The sequence below is a fragment of the Aquarana catesbeiana genome, linkage group LG09 (assembly GCF_042186555.1).
Source record: "Aquarana catesbeiana isolate 2022-GZ linkage group LG09, ASM4218655v1, whole genome shotgun sequence".
Lineage (NCBI taxonomy): Eukaryota > Metazoa > Chordata > Amphibia > Anura > Ranidae > Aquarana > Aquarana catesbeiana.
In genome coordinates this window covers 313,901,742-313,918,071 of record NC_133332.1, presented here as the reverse complement: position 1 = coordinate 313,918,071, position 16,330 = coordinate 313,901,742, and the positions used below count along the sequence as shown (strand labels likewise).

General features: G+C 43.1%; 1 protein-coding gene across 2 annotated transcripts in view; it reads left to right on the top strand.

The window, feature by feature from the left end:
- Positions 1-16,330, top strand: part of ASTN2 (astrotactin 2) — a 384,099-nt gene that overhangs the window by 239,089 nt on the left and 128,680 nt on the right. For both annotated transcript variants that reach the window (XM_073600690.1, XM_073600689.1), the window contains one exon: positions 9,105-9,242. In XM_073600690.1, the coding sequence (XP_073456791.1) occupies positions 9,105-9,242 (138 nt within the window). The remainder of the gene's footprint in view (positions 1-9,104; positions 9,243-16,330) is intronic.

The following is a 16,330-nucleotide window of genomic DNA, read 5'->3' as shown; positions in this document are numbered from 1 at the left end:
GCATGCTGTCTCCGTCTAATTTTATATTACTATAATTGTGCTACAATGTCTGTACAATATACAGTATTTAAATATAAACTTGCAACTTCTTAATTTAACTTGAACATACTGCTTCATCGGGTTTCCACAGTACTTTACGTTCCCATACGTGGAAGCATCTTCTGATCTCCTTATTTGCCCGAAACATTAAGAACTGTATATTTCAACTGATCTAATCATAGCTGTTTGACATTTATCTTTAAAGTTTGGGATGCTACCTTTAAATCGTTAAAACTTATACATTTTCTGAAACGTATTGTTTCTCGTTGTAATGTGAAATTTACGCTCTTCATAAAGGCTTGTGGACACTTGACCAATCCATCTATTTGATAAATCCCGTACACCTACACTCTATGTCAGGGTTTCTCAACCAGGGTTCCATGGAACCCTAGTGTTCCTCAACAGGTTCCTAGGGGTTCCTTGGCCAGTGAGCAAGTTCTGCCTTTCCAGATAAGTTCCCTCTGACACCGTCGATCTTTTTAGATATCTGTAAGGGGGTCATTTTTCCCAGTGACCACAAGTGTAAGGAGCATTCTTCCCACTGTCCATCACACTAATGTATCACTGAACGACCACAACATACAGGCATATACAAGGTAATACTGACATATAATCACACACATAGGTTGGACTTGATGGACTTGTGTCTTTTTTCAACCTCACCTACTATGTAACTATGTAACTATGAGGTAAAGATATAGTCATTTTTAGCAGGCTTCCTTGAGGCCGGAAACTTGTTTCAAGGCTTCCTCTGTGTTGAACAGGTTGAAAAAGGCTGCTCTATGTGGGCAACCCTTCAAATGATTGCGTTCAGGCCACTGTTAATGCTGATTAGACTGCTGGCTTCTCCGGGTGTGCGATGAGGGGCACCTTAAGTGAAGAGTCATAGACATAGTTACATAGTTACATAGTAGGTGAGGTTGAAAAAAGACACAAGTCCATCAAGTCCAACCTATGTGTGTGATTATGTGTCAGTATTACATTATATATCCCTGTATGTTGCGGTCATTCAGGTGCTTATCTAATAGTTTCTTGAAGCTATCAATGCTCCCCGCTGAGACCACCGCCTGTGGAAGAGAATTCCACATCCTTGCCGCTCTTACAGTAAAGAACCCTCTACGTAGTTAAAGGTTAAACCTCTTTTCTTCTAATTTTAATGAGTGGCTACGAGTCTTGTTAAACTCTCTTCTGTGAAAAAGTTTTATCCCTTTTGTGGTGTCACCAGTACGGTATTTGTATATTGAAATCATATCCCCTCTCAAGCGTCTCTTCTCCAGAGAAAATAAGTTCAGAGCTCACAACCTTTCCTCAAGATCCTCCAGACCCTTTATTAGCTTAGTTGCCCTTCTTTGTACTCGCTCCATTTCCAGCACATCCTTCCAGAGGACTGGTGCCCAGAACTGGACAGCATACTCCAGGTGCGGCCGGACCAGAGCCTTGTAGAGCGGGAGAATTATCGTTTTATCTCTGGAGTTGATCCCCTTTAATGCCAATCTTGGCATTGCTGAGCCTATCATCTACTAGGACCCCCAGGACATGTAGAGCTTGGTTTAAAGATGACTGGTAAAATGAACAAAGCCAATATTACACAGCGTTCAATGTTTTCAGTGAAGGGTACTGTTAAGGCTACAGCGCACAAAGATACTTTAGACTATTGTGGGCTTCCTATCTTGTGGAAGTTCGGAGAAAGACCTTTTCTGTCCTAGCGTGACTGAACCCCTGTGTACAAAGCCAGCTTCATAAAGACATTGTTTTACTAGTTTAATGTGGAGGAACTTGTTTTCTGTACAGAGCCCTGACCTCAACCCTACTGAACACCACTGGAATAATTTGGAACACCAATTGTGAGCCAGGTCTTCCTATCCAACATCAGCACCCAAATGGCCACAAATTCTCACGGACACCCTCCAAAATCTTGTGGAAATTGTCCCCAGAAGAATGGAGGATGTTAAAGCCACTGTCACGTACCTGGTCGTTGAGCCCAATATGCAGAGGGAGGCCTCTCTTATGTCCCTGACTCGCGGCCCCTGACAGAGTAGACAGGAAGCACAGGAGTACAGGACAGCACGAGTGCCTGACAGGATCAACAGCTGGAAGGCTGGTCTGGAGCTCCGGATGATGCTGAGACAACTGGAACAGCAGGTGGGATGCAGCAGACAGGAAGCTGAAGCAGGCAAGGCAGGGAGGCACTCACAGGATGCTGGAAGACGGTCCTAGGGATTGGAACACAGGAGGGTCAGACAGGCCGGGTCATATACAAGTGAGCAGTACTGGTGCAGATACAGGAGGCTGAAGGAGAGTCACAGAGCAAGCCGGGTCAACAACAGACTGGTTCGGATAAGCCAAGGGATAATACAAGGGCAAGGTGGTGCCTGGAGTTCTGCTTGTAAATCAACCAATTAACCAAAACAGTCCTGAAAAAAATGTCTACTCCCCATCACCGGAAAAAAAAAAAAGGGGGGGGGGCGTCTCGTGATGTAACCAGACCAGCTAGAAGACTTCAAGATAAAAGGTAAGTATGGAGTTTAAGAAAGATACCCTTGAGGGAGAAGATGGCAGGGTGGTTAAATGCCTGGAGTTCTGATTCCAATCAACGAATCACATCCAAGGAAAAATCTTTTTATTTGCCCTAACGTGATTGATTATTCAAAAGGCACACAGCTTTATTTTATTTGCTTGCCAAGTGAACATCTTCTATTCCTTTAATAAATGAAAGAACGTTCTTCCCCCTGCGTGGTTTGGTTATCATTCTTTATTGTCAGTAAATTCATCTATACTCGCTCTAGTTCCTTATTTTGCTCTTCGATTTCCTTTCTGCTCTCCCCACCTCTTCTTTCCACCATAAAGTTTGATAACCAAGAACTTTTTCTGCATGACTCCATGATTGCTTTTTAATTTCCTCCCGTCTTCCCTCCATTTCCTTTCATTAGCTACATGTTCTGCTTATATGTTCTTATTTATTTCTTTATTATATTTCTGTTTTATACTTCCGGCTGCATTCAGCTTATTAACATCGGGATCACTTTACTCCCCCCCCAACTTTATATATGATATTTAATATGTACCATAAAATGGACTCAGACCAGATGGGCTTCTCTTATGTTTTAGCATCGAGTATAAGAAGCACAAATTAGTGCATCTCTGTAATCATTAATAAATCATTAGAAATGTACTCATTTTTAAGAGCCAACAGTGTAAGCCCCTAAATATGACCTTGCATTGGCCTCTTGCAGTCCCTGTACAGCAGAACTGGAGTGTGGGAGGAAGAAGCAGCACAACAAGCCCATCAGGCCATGTGCCTTTCTGCTCCACTGGAGATTTCTGTCCTCCACGAGCTCGCCTTAGGACACCCGCATTACAGTTTGACAAGTATACCACCCCAGTCAAGCTCCCTGCCTGCCACTGTCCTCGGAGAGCAGACAGAGTGACAGAGAGATGATCCTATCATGTTGCTGCTTCTTCTGATCACTGGGGGGGGTGGATCCAGGATGAACTGGGTTCAAACGAAGCTGGGTGGATGATGCTGGCCATTGGACTGAGGACATCTAGTGGCAGATATAAGTACTGCAGGGGAATTCTTGCGATTAAAGGTGAATATTGCAGCTAATCCCCAGGATAACAGCAAAACACACAGTTTAAAAAAGGTATAAACTGTTTTTCCTGAATCAGTGGGCAGAATCCCCACCCTGCAGCAGCATGTACACAAAGGGATGGGGATGCTTATAACCTCATTGACCAAATATGGTCACATAGTCATATTGGGTCAATGACATTCACCTAAAAGGGACACATGCCATGTTAGGTCAATGACATTGACTTATTATGGCCAAATGTTACTATTAGGTCAATGGCTTTGACTTAACATAGTCACATGGTCATATCAGGTAAATGACATATTGACATATCAGGTAAATGACACATGGCCACATTGCGTATTAGGTCAATAACATTGCCTTATTATGGTCACATGGTCATATTAGGTCAATGGCATTGCCTTATTATGGCCACATGGTACTACCAGGTCAATGACTTTGACTTAATATGGCCACATTGCATATTAGGTCAATAACATTGACTTAATATGATCACATGGCCATACTAGGTCAATGACTTTGACTTAGCATGGTCACATGGTCATATCAGGTAAATGGCATTGACTTAATATGGCCACATGGTAGAGCTGCACGATTCTGGCTAAAATGAGAATCACAATTTTTTTGCTTAGAGGATAGATCACGATTCTCGCGGCGTAACATCATCTTTCACATTAAAACAAAAAAAAATTGTGCTAACTTTACTGTTTCGTTTTTTTTTATTTATTTATTGAAGTGTATTTTTTCCCAAAAAATTGCATTTGAAAGACTGCTGGGCTAATACAGTGTAACATAAAATATTGCTGCAATTGCCATTTTATTCCCTAGGGTCTCTGCTAAAATATATATGTAATGTTTGGGGGTTTCAAGTAATTTTTTTAGCAAGAAATATTGATTTTAACTTAAGAATGAAGTGTCAGAAAAAGATTTAGACTTTAAGTGGTTAAACTTCCTGCATTTACATGTTGTTTAAAACTTGGCAGATTGCCTGGGTTATTTGTTTACACAGAGAAGTTTATCCCTTTGAACTGAGAAGGAAGTTAGTTACAATGTTTCAAGTTCTAAACTTGGCAGACTGCCTGGATGCTTTCTTTTGACAGCTGAGTGAGTAGATAATCTCTCCACTTGTTTATATGAAAGAATCGGCAAACTCGTCAGGGGAGGTGAATCGAGATCACGATTTTTTAACGATTAATTGTGCAGCTCTATCACATGGCCATATTAGGTCAATGGCATTAACTTATTATGACCATATTAGGTCAATGACATTAACTTATTATGACCATATTAGGTCAATGACATTGACTTAATATGGTAACATGGTCATATAAGGTCAATGACTTTGAATTAATATGGTCACATGGTCATATCAGGTCAATGACATTGGCTTAATATGGTGGCCATGTGAACACATTAGGTCTATGATGTCACAGGAATCTCTGTGTATGGCTAGCCGTGAGACAAGGAAGACGGGGAAAATATCCCAGCTGCAGCTTATTGGCCCTAGAGTGGCAAGCTCACAACTAGTCTTGTACCCCCCCCCCCGTGCTCTTTGTGACTGGGATTGTTCTATGTTAGCACATAAACACTGCAGCACACTTGATTGGCTCCCCATGCTGGTTCTCTCAGTCTGCATTCTGCTGTAAGCTGATCCCCCACCTTACAGCTGTATGTACACAAAGGGATGGGGATGCCTATAACGTTATTGACCTAATATGGCCATATGCCCGTATAGGGTCAATGACATTGACTTAATATGGTCACATGGCCACATTAGGTCAATATTGACTTAGTATGCCCATATGACCATATTAGGTCAATGACATTGACTTATTATGGCCAAATGTTACTATTAGCTACATGGCTTTGACTTAACATAGTCACATGGTCATATCAGGTAAATGATGTTGGCTTAATATGGCCACATTACATATTAGGTCAATAACAATTGTGAAGTGGAAGGAAAATTATGGTTTTCCAATTTTTTTTACAAATAAATATCTGAAAAGTGTGGGGGGGCATTTGTATTCAGCCCACTTTACTCTGATACCCCTAACTAAAGTCTAGTGGAACCAATTGCCTTCAGAAGTCACCTAATTAGCAAATAGAGACCACCTGTGTGTCATTTAATCTCAGTATAAATGCAGCTGTTCTGTGAAGCCCTCAGAGGTTTGTTGGAGAACCTCAGTGAACAAACACCATCATGAAGGCCAAGGAACACACCAGACAGGTCAGGGATAAAGTTGTGGAGAAGTATAAAGCAGGGTTAGGTTGTTAAAAAATATCTCAAGCTTTGAACATCTCACGGAGCTCTGTTCAATCCATCATCTGAAAATGGAAAGAGTATGGCACAACTGCAAACCTACCAAGACATGGCCGTCCACCTAAACTGACCGGCCGGGCAAGGAGAACATTCATCAGAGAAGAGCCAAGAGGTCCATGGTAACTCTGGAGGAGCTGCAGAGATCCACAGCTCAGGTGGGAGAATCTGTCCACAGGACAACTATTAGTCGTGTTCTCCACAAATCTGCCCTTTATGGAAGAGTGACAAGAAGAAAGACATTGGTGAAAAAAAGTCATAAGAAGTCCTGTTTGCAGTTTGTGAGAAGCCATGTGGGGGACACAGCAAACATGTGGAAGAAGGTGATCTGGTCAGATGAGACCAAAATTGAACTTTATGGCCTAAAAGCAAAACGCTATGTGTGGTGGAAAACTAACACTGCACATCACCCTGAACACACCATCTCCACTGTGAAACATGGTGGTGGCAGCATCATGTGGTGGGGATGCTTTTCTTCGGCAGGGACAGAGAAGCTGGTCAGAGTTGATGGGAAGATGGATGAAGCCAAATACAGGACAATCTTAGAAGAAAACCTGTTAGAGTCTGCAAAAGACTTGAAACCGGGGTGGAGGTTCACCTTCCAGCAGGACAACGACCCGAAACATACAACCAGAGCTACAATGCAATGGTTTAGATCAAAGCATATTCATGTGTTAGAATGGCCCAGTCACAGTCCAGACCTAAATCACATTGAGAATCTGTGGCAAGACTTGAAAATTTGCTGTTCACAGACGCTCTCCATCCAATCTGACAGAGCTTGAAATATTTTGCAAAGAAGAAGAATGGGGCAAAAATGTCCCTCTCTAGATGTGCAAAGCTGGTAGAGACATCCCCAAAAAGACTTGCAGCTGTAATTGCAGCAAAAGGGGGTTCTACAAAGTATTGACTCCGGGGGGGGGGGCGCCATATAAATGCCCCCCCACACTTTTCACATATTTATTTGTAAACAATTTTAAAAGCCATTTATCATTTTCCTTCCACTTCACAATTATGAGCCACTTTGTGTTGGTCTATCAAATAAAATCCCAATAAAATACATTTACGTTTTTGGTTGTAACATGAGAAAATGTTGGAAATTTCAAGGGGTATGAATACTTTTTTTAAGGCACTGTAAACGGCATTGACTTATTATGGCCACATGGTACTATTAAGTCAATGACTTTGACTTAGCATGGTTATATTCATTTGTTTCTTTTAGAGCTGCCTGGCATTCGAAAGAACATTTAAAGCCTATTTGCCAATATGTAAGAAAAGAAAAAAAAAAAAGGAAAAAAAAAAAAGGAGCGCAGTGTATGGCAGAGTCGGCTCCAACTATATATATATATTTTTTGCTTTCACATGCGAGCTCCCTTTGCCAAGTACCCAACAGTAGAATATTAATCATTCTGACAGACGATTGCTTTGCGTAGCAGAAAGCTGAATGGAGTCATGTGATCTCAGCGCTGCTCTATGTTGGGATGATTGCTAAAAATGGCCACATCCAGAGATAATTTGATATTACATTGTAACATTAATCCACACAAAAAAAAGACTAAAATATGAAAATATGTACATTCTTCCAGTTGGGGAACGGTGTAAAAATCCAGGCATTGTTCTTGGTGAAGGGTTCTTTTTCTAAGTATACCTGTCATAGCAGCAGTATGGGGGGGGGGGGGGGGAGGAGGCTGCCAATTCTGGGTTGTGTCTGGTGGAGTTCGCCTTCCGTACATCTGAGTTTGGTAATCCAGAACAAGCATGCAGCAAGCAAAAGTCAATATTTAATTTCACTATAATGGTTTCAGGTCAGTGACACACATTGTCAGAACACCAGTCTGACAGCCAGAGAACAGAAGGTAAATTTATCAGTGATGGTCTATAATCTTCCCTACAACAGTGGTCCCCATCCATCGGGGGGTGGCCCACTGCCCGGCCATGGCATTCCTTCTTCTGGGCCCCACCTTCTTGGACCAAATTTTGTAATGGTTTAGAGCAATGATACCAATGACGGGACGCTATTCCTCCCACTGATACCAATGATGGGGCACTATTCCTCCCACTGATACCATTGATGGGGCACTATTCCTCCCACTGATACCAATGATGGGGCACTATTCCTCCCACTGATACCAGTGATGGGGCACTATTCCTCCCACTGATACCAATGATGGGACACTATTCCTCCCACTGATACCAGTGATGGGACACTATTCCTCCCACTGATACCAGTGATGGGACACTATTCCTCCCACTGATACCAGTGATGGGACACTATTTCTCCCACTGACACCAATGATGGGACACTATTCCTCCCACTGATACCAGTGATGGGACACTATTCCTCCCACTGATACCAGTGATGGGACACTATTCCTCCCACTGATACCAATGATGGGACACTATTCCTCCCACTGATACCAATGATGGGACACTATTCCTCCCACTGATACCAGTGATGGGACACTATTCCTCCCACTGATACCAGTGATGGGACACTATTCCTCCCACTGATACCAATGATGGGGCACTATTCCTCCCACTGATACCAATGATGGGGCACTATTTCTCCCACTGACACCAATGATGGGACACTATTCCTCCCACTGATACCAGTGATGGGACACTATTTCTCCGACTGACACCAATGATGGGACACTATTCCTCCCACTGATACCAATGATGGGACACTATTCCTCCCACTGATACCAGTGATGGGACACTATTCCTCCCACTGATAGCAATGATGGGGCACTATTCCTCCCACTGATACCAGTGATGGGACACTATTCCTCCCACTGATACCAATGATGGGACACTATTCCTCCCACTGATACCAATGATGGGGCACTATTCCTCCCACTGATACCAATGATGGGGTACTGTTCACTTCCACTGATGCCTGGACATTTTCTACTACCATTGGCCACAGGTCGCCCCCCCCCCCCCCTGAAGGACAGTAAACTGGCCCTTTGTTTAGAAAGTTTATAGACCCCCCTGGTTTAGAGTTCTGAGAACAAAAGACTTTTGATTGGTTTATTTTCATTTTTTGGACATTTCCCATGTAACTATGTAAGACAAATACGGGGACAAACCTCTGAATATTCTATACATGCCCAAAGCACATTCTCATGAATCCACTATTATATATATTACAGGTCCACATACAGCTTGGGGCAAGGCGTATGGCTCCCTGTCAGCAAAAGCTTTGTGGTCCCTCCGATGGAGCTATCGATCAGTCCGCTGGCCAGCTGTAAGACCGACGTGCTCGTTACAGAAGATCCTGGGGATGTCCGGTAAGAATAGATAGAGACCTACACACAGAAACGATAGCATTGGCTGTACATGAATATGTGTACATGGAATGATGATCCATACATTGATACAATGTTATGTACAAGGAATGTATCTTGACAATTTAACACTAAGAGAATACAGAGAGATGGACGACCACAAGTGATATCCGCCAAGCTATTATCATGACATCCATTTGAACCAGAAGAGTTCCATGACTTATTAATTGCCTCGGTTCCTTGGTTGACAAATAACGCTGACACTATCTTTTGGTTTTGTGAGTATGTACTAGACATGTACAATTCATTTTGTTCCGAATTCATTTTTGTAAGGAATTTTGACAAATTCTTTGATTCGGAAACATCGGAATTAACGAAAACCCTATTTAATGAATTTTTCCAACTGTTCGTAAATTCAAATATTTGTCAATTCGATAATTCAAAAATTCAAATATTTGTAAATTCGATAATTCAAAAATTCAAATATTTGTAAATTCGAAAATTCAAATATTTGTAAATTCGAAAATTCAAATATTTGTAAATTCGATAATTCGTAAATTCGAAAATTCTAATATTTGTAAATTCATAAATTCGTCATTTCAAAAACCCAAAAATGAGGTTTGTCAAATTTGATAATTTGATAATTCAAATATTTGTAAATTCGATAATTCGAAATTTTGATAATTCGAAAATTCAAATATTTGTAAATTTGAAAATTCAAATATTTGTAAATTCGAAATTTCGATAATTCGAAAATTCAAATATTTGTAAATTTGATAATTCGATAATTCAAATATTTGTAAATTCGATAATTTTTCCAACTATTCGTAAATTCAAATATTTGTCAATTCGATAATTCAAAAATTCAAATATTTGTAAATTCGATAATTCAAAAATTCAATAATTCGTAAATTCGAAAATTCCAATATTTGTAAATTCATAAATTCGTAATTTCAAAAACCCAAAAATGGGGTTTATCAAATTTGATAATTCGATAATTCAAAGATTTGAAAATTCGATAATTTGAAATTTCAATAATTCGAAAATTCAAATATTTGTAAATTCGAAAATTCAAATATTTGTAAATTCGATAATTCGAAATTTCGATAATTTGAAAATTCAAATATTTGTAAATTCGATAATTCGTAAATTCAAAAATTCTAATATTTGTAAATTCATACATTTGTAATTTCGAAAACCCAAAAATGGGGTTTATCGAATTTGATAATTAGATAATTCGATAATTCACATATTTGTAAATTCGATAATTCGAAATTTCGATAATTCGAAAATTCAAATATTTGTAAATTTGATAATTCGATAACTCAAATATTTGTAAATTCGATAATTCGAAATTTCGATAATTCGAAAATTCAAATATTTGTAAATTCAATAATTCAAATATTTGTAATATCGATCATTCAAAATTTCGATAATTCGAAAATTCAAATATTTGTAAATTCGATAATTCGTAAATTCGAACATTCTAATATTTGTAAATTCATAAATTCGTAATTTCGAAAACCCAAAAATTTTTAAATCTGAAATAATAACCAACTATTGAATTATAAGTATTGGAATTTCCTTTCAAATTTGGCCGTTAGTGAACGTAACGAATACGAATTTATCCGAAGTTCCGAATGATCCGAAATAACGAATGCCGCATCTAAACGAATGGAACGTAATGAATTAATAATAAATAACAATAATAATAATAAACTCTTTATTATTATTAATTATTAATTTGTTCCGTTCCATTTGTTTTAGATGCGGCATTCGTTATTTTGGATTCCTCTTTGGATCTGGGGAATCTTGCAACTGTATAAACAGAGTAAAACAAAAGGGTGCAAACGCCTAGTGCACTTTATTAGAGTATAAAAAGAGTACAGACTAGACATGTGTGTGTAACTATATCATTTACTGGACACACGAAAAGCTGTAGCTAGTGGCCATGTTGTATGAGAATCTTAGGGCAGCCATGGCAGCTTGGCTAACAGTTTAACATTACAGTAAAAATCTGAACACACTCCCTCCTCCCTTATGTTCAGGAATTCATAGGCTTTATACTTCAAAAAGAACTTATCTCACCATAGAGAAGCAGACCCAGGAGAGGTCTGTAAAAACAGCTAAATGTTGGCCTGGCAGGATGTCCAGGCCTATCGTAAAACTGTCGCCTTCTCAATTCAGAGAACCAGCAGATACCGGACGTAAATACCGGAATGCACGTAAAGCTTCAACAGTGGAATAAGTATGAAAGTTCAGCATGTTTCATAACTTCCAGCCATAATATGGACATATTTAGTTTCCTTGGATAATTTGTAACATTTCAAGTCCAGACACCCCTATGTCAGGTCATACGGGAAACCACTGGTACACCTCATTCCTCCTAGCTAAACTAGACATTGGAGACCCGGCATGTTTATATCTGTTTTGAAGGAAATCTCACGCTGAACAATAATATGGATATTTGCAGTCTGTAAACAGTAGAGATGCAGAGATAGGAATTTGCATCACCTCAGTGTACCTGGGACATGGTCATGAGTGTAGACACCTCCCAGCAACCAACCCCTAAACAAGATGACCAGACGATTGGTCACTGGTCGCTGTCAACACCCCTTTGATCTGACAGAAAAGAGGAGAGGCCAAGACAATGGTCAGTTCTCCTTTTACCATCCAAGCAGGAACATCTGCCAAGTTTCAGAACCGATTACCCAGCTCATCGATCGAACTGGGGCTGTCAATTTACTGGTCTCGGGATGTCTCTTTGCTGGTCTGGGGCTGTCTATTTACTGGTATGGGGCTGTCTATTTACTGGTATGGGGCTGTCTCTTTGCTGGACTGGGGCCATTTTTTTGCTGGACTGGGGCCGTCACTTTGCTGAACTGGGGCCGTCTCTTTACTGGACTGGGGACGTCTTTTTGCTGGACTGGGGACGTCTTTTTGCTGGACTGGGGACGTCTTTTTGCTAGACTGGGGCCGTCTCTTTGCTGAACTGGGGCCGTCTCTTTACTGGACTGGGGATGTCTTTTTGCTAGACTGGGGACATCTCTTTGCTAGACTGGGGCCTTCTCTTTACTGGACTGGGGTCGTCTTTTTGCTGGACTGGGGACATCTCTTTGATGGACTGGGGACGTCTCTTTGCTGGACTGGGGACGTCTCTTTGCTGGTCTGGGGCTGTCTCTTTACTGGTATGGGGTTGTCTATTTACTGGTATGGGGCTGTCTATTTACTGGACTGGGGCCGTCTCTTTGCTAGACTGGGGCCGTCTCTTTGCTAGACTGGGGACGTCTCTTTGCTGGACTGGGGACATCTCTTTGCTGGACTGGGGACATCTCTTTGCTGGACTGGGGACGTCCCTTTGCTGGACTGGGGACATCTCTTTGCTGGACTGGGGACATCTCTTTGCTGGACTGGGGACATCTCTTTGCTGGTCTGGGGACATCTCTTTGCTGGTCTGGGGTCATCTCTTTTCTAGTCTGGGGATGTCTCTTTGCTGGTCTGGGGATGTCTCTTTGTTGGATTGGAGATGTCCCTTTGCTATATTGGGATGTCACTCAGGATGAATATATGGTCACCAACCACCCCACCGCGTACGCCTGCTCCAAATCTCCATCCTACTCCCTCCCCCCAGGGATTGGGCTGCCCAGTTTAAAATGCCTGGGCCTATTTTTTGTCCCAGTCCAGGCCGGATGCCCAGTCATTGGTTCAAATCCCAACAATGTCATTATCTGCATGGAATTTGCATTTTTTTTTTCTGTGCTTACATGGGGTTTCCTCCCAAACTCCAAGGACATGTTGGTAGGCTCCTGTTCAGATTGACCCCAGTATGTATGTATGCATATAAAATAAAGACCTTAGATTGTAAGCTCCCTAAGCCTGGGGACTAATGTCCTTGTACAATATATGTAAAGCATAAATTGGCTGCAATAAATGAATGATGATAAGTTTGTTCTCTGTAGCATTCTCCTGTGAGCCCAGGCTGGTGTGATGATCCTCAGGGGTGTGTCCATGACAGACTAGGTGTACAGGAAGCAGTGGCGGCTGATGCTCCATCAGTCGGGGGGGTGGGTGGCAGACAGACGTGACTAAAGACCCCACCCCTCAGTCCAGCCCGCCAGCCCACACTAACCTTCCCTCCGTCGCTCAAGCCCACCACTGCACACCATTGACAGAACTCGTCCGCCAGGCCCCCTGTCAGCCCCGCACTTACCCTGTGCAGATCACGGCTGCAGCGGCGGCTCCCTCCCCCCATCTCCTCTGTGTCTTGGCCGTTGCTTCTCCTCCAGGCCAATCGGGTCTCAGGACCCACTTCCTGATTGGCCGGGAGGTGAAGCAGGAAGACAATAGCGAATATTAATTCGCTAATGTCACACAACAGGGTGGGCCCGGGGCGCAGTGCTCTGCAGCCTTTTTGAAGCCAATTAGAGCCTCAGGCTCTAATCATGTGCTTCTAAAAAAAATCATAGAAATCTATGCGTCTGGCACCCTGCATGTAGTTTAGGGGGACCGGGCGGTGTCAGTAGAGCAGTGGATGGTGTCAGTAGAGTAGTGGACGGTGTCAGTAGGGCAGTGGACTGTGTCAGTAGGGCAGTGGACGGTGTCAGTAGGGCAGTGGACGGTGTCAGTAGAGTAGTGGACTGTGACAGTAGAGCAGTGGATGTTGTCAGTAAAATAGTGGACGGTGTCAGTAGAGCAGAGGACGGTGTCAGTAGAGCAGAGGACGGTGTCAGTAGAGCAGAGGACGGTGTCAGTAGGGCAGTGGACGGTGTCAGTAGAGCAGAGGACGGTGTCAGTAGATCAGTGGATGGTGTCAGTAGAGCAGAGGACGGTGTCAGTAGAGCAGTGGACGGTGTCAGTAGAGCAGTGGATGTGTCAGTAGAGCAGAGGACGGTGTCAGTAGGGCAGAGGACGGTGTCAGTAGAGCAGTGGATGTGTCAGTAGAGCAGTGGATGGTGTCAGTAGAGCAGAGGACGGTGTCAGTAGAGCAGAGGACGGTGTCAGTAGAGCAGTGGATGGTGTCAGTAGAGCAGAGGACGGTGTCAGTAGGGCAGAGGACGGTGTCAGTAGAGCAGTGGACGGTGTCAGTAGAGCAGTGGATGGTGTCAGTAGAGCAGAGGACGGTGTCAGTAGAGCAGAGGACGGTGTCAGTAGAGCAGAGGACGGTGTCAGTAGAGCAGTGGATGAGGTCAGTAGAGCAGTGGACGGTGTCAGTAGAGCAGAGGACGGTGTCAGTAGAGCAGTGGATGAGGTCAGTAGAGCAGTGGACGGTGTCAGTAGAGCAGAGGACGGTGTCAGTAGAGCAGTGGACGGTGTCAGTAGAGCAGAGGACGGTGTCAGTAGAGCAGTGGATGGTGTCAGTAGAGCAGAGGACGGTGTCAGTAGAGCAGTGGACGGTGTCAGTAGAGCAGAGGACGGTGTCAGTAGAGCAGTGGGCGGTGTCAGTAGAGCAGTGGACGGTGTCAGTAGAGCAGTGGATGGTGTCAGTAGAGCAGAGGACGGTGTCAGTAGAGCAGTGGATGGTGTCAGTAGAGCAGAAATTGGTGTCAGTAGTTTTTATTTGTATTATTTTATGTTTTTTTTACTGTTTTCTTTTTCTATTTTTTTATTTTACAATTTTTTTTTTTAGGAGCCCCATTAGGGGGTTTTGGTGAAATATCAGGGGGTTTAAACAGGGGGAATCTGTGCCTCACAGGGTGATTAGGGTGTGCCCAGGCACACCTGGCACACCCTGTGCGCACGCTTATTCATCTATGCATCTGAGCCTGGGCTGGCATGATGATTCCCAGGGGGTGTGCCCATGACAGCCCGGGTGTACAAGAAGTCAGTTGAATGACGCTACCTGTCATTCAACCTGTAAAAGGACCAGAGTATGGTTCAGGAGACTCGTTTTTTTTTTTTTTATAGGGAACAATCCCATAAAGGACGTGAGTAGTACAGAAATCTATATCGAAATGTTAATCTTCATAACAGTAAGAACTCTCCAAAACTATTTAAATGCCTGAGCCTAGGCTAGTGTGATGACACCTACCCAGAGGGTGTGTCCATGACAGCCTTGGTGTACAAGTAGTGAGTTGACTGATGCTGCCAGTCATTCCGCGTAAGAGGACCAGCAGCAAGATATAGGAGCAGAGTTTGCTATTCCTCCCACTGACATCAGTGATGGGCACTATTCATCCCACTGACACCAACGATGGGGTACTATTCCTCCCACTGACACCAACGATGGGGTACTATTCCTCCCACTGACACCAACGATGGGGTACTATTCCTCCCACTGAGACCAACGATGAGGCACTATTTCTCCCACTGATACCAACAATCGGTAGCAGCCATTTATTAACAAATAACCAAATATAACAAACATTCCTTAAAACCAGGAACCAAAATAATAATACAATAACACAAGGCACAAGGTCTCAAGTATTCACTTTGTATCTGCATAACTACTTACACGGTCACCAAGCCGCACCACACCGGCTCGGGGGACAACCTTAACTTTCTGCAGATACCTTTCAGTTTAACTTGCCAGTGAACCCACCATTAACTGGCATTCCACAGGGGACTCCACACCTTAGCTGGGCCCCCAATGTGATAATCACAGCATCTTTTAAAACGCCTCCCAAAGACCCCAACCACCAGGCTACAATGACCACCTAAAGATGGACTGATCCAGAGCAGGGGCGTGCGGGCGGGAACCTTCTTCCTCCACGTTCCTTCTCCGAGGGCCGGGAACCTTCTTCCTCCACATTCCTTCTCCGGAGGCCGGGAACCTTCCTCCTCCGCGTTCCTTCTCTGGGTGCCGGGAACCTTCTTCCTCCACGTTCCTTCTCTGGATGCCGGGAACCTTCTTCCTCCACGTTCCTTCTCTGTAGGCCGGGAACCTTCTTCCTCCACGTTCCTTCTCTGGATGCTGGAACCTTCTTCCTCCACGTTTCTTCTCCAGATGCCGGGAACCTTCTCACTCCATGTTCCTTCTCCGGAAGCCGGGAACCTTCTTCCTCCACGTTCCTTCTCTGGATGCCGGGAACCTTCTTCCTCCACGTTCCTTCTCTGTAGGCCGGGAACCTTCTTCCTCCACGTTCCTTCACTGG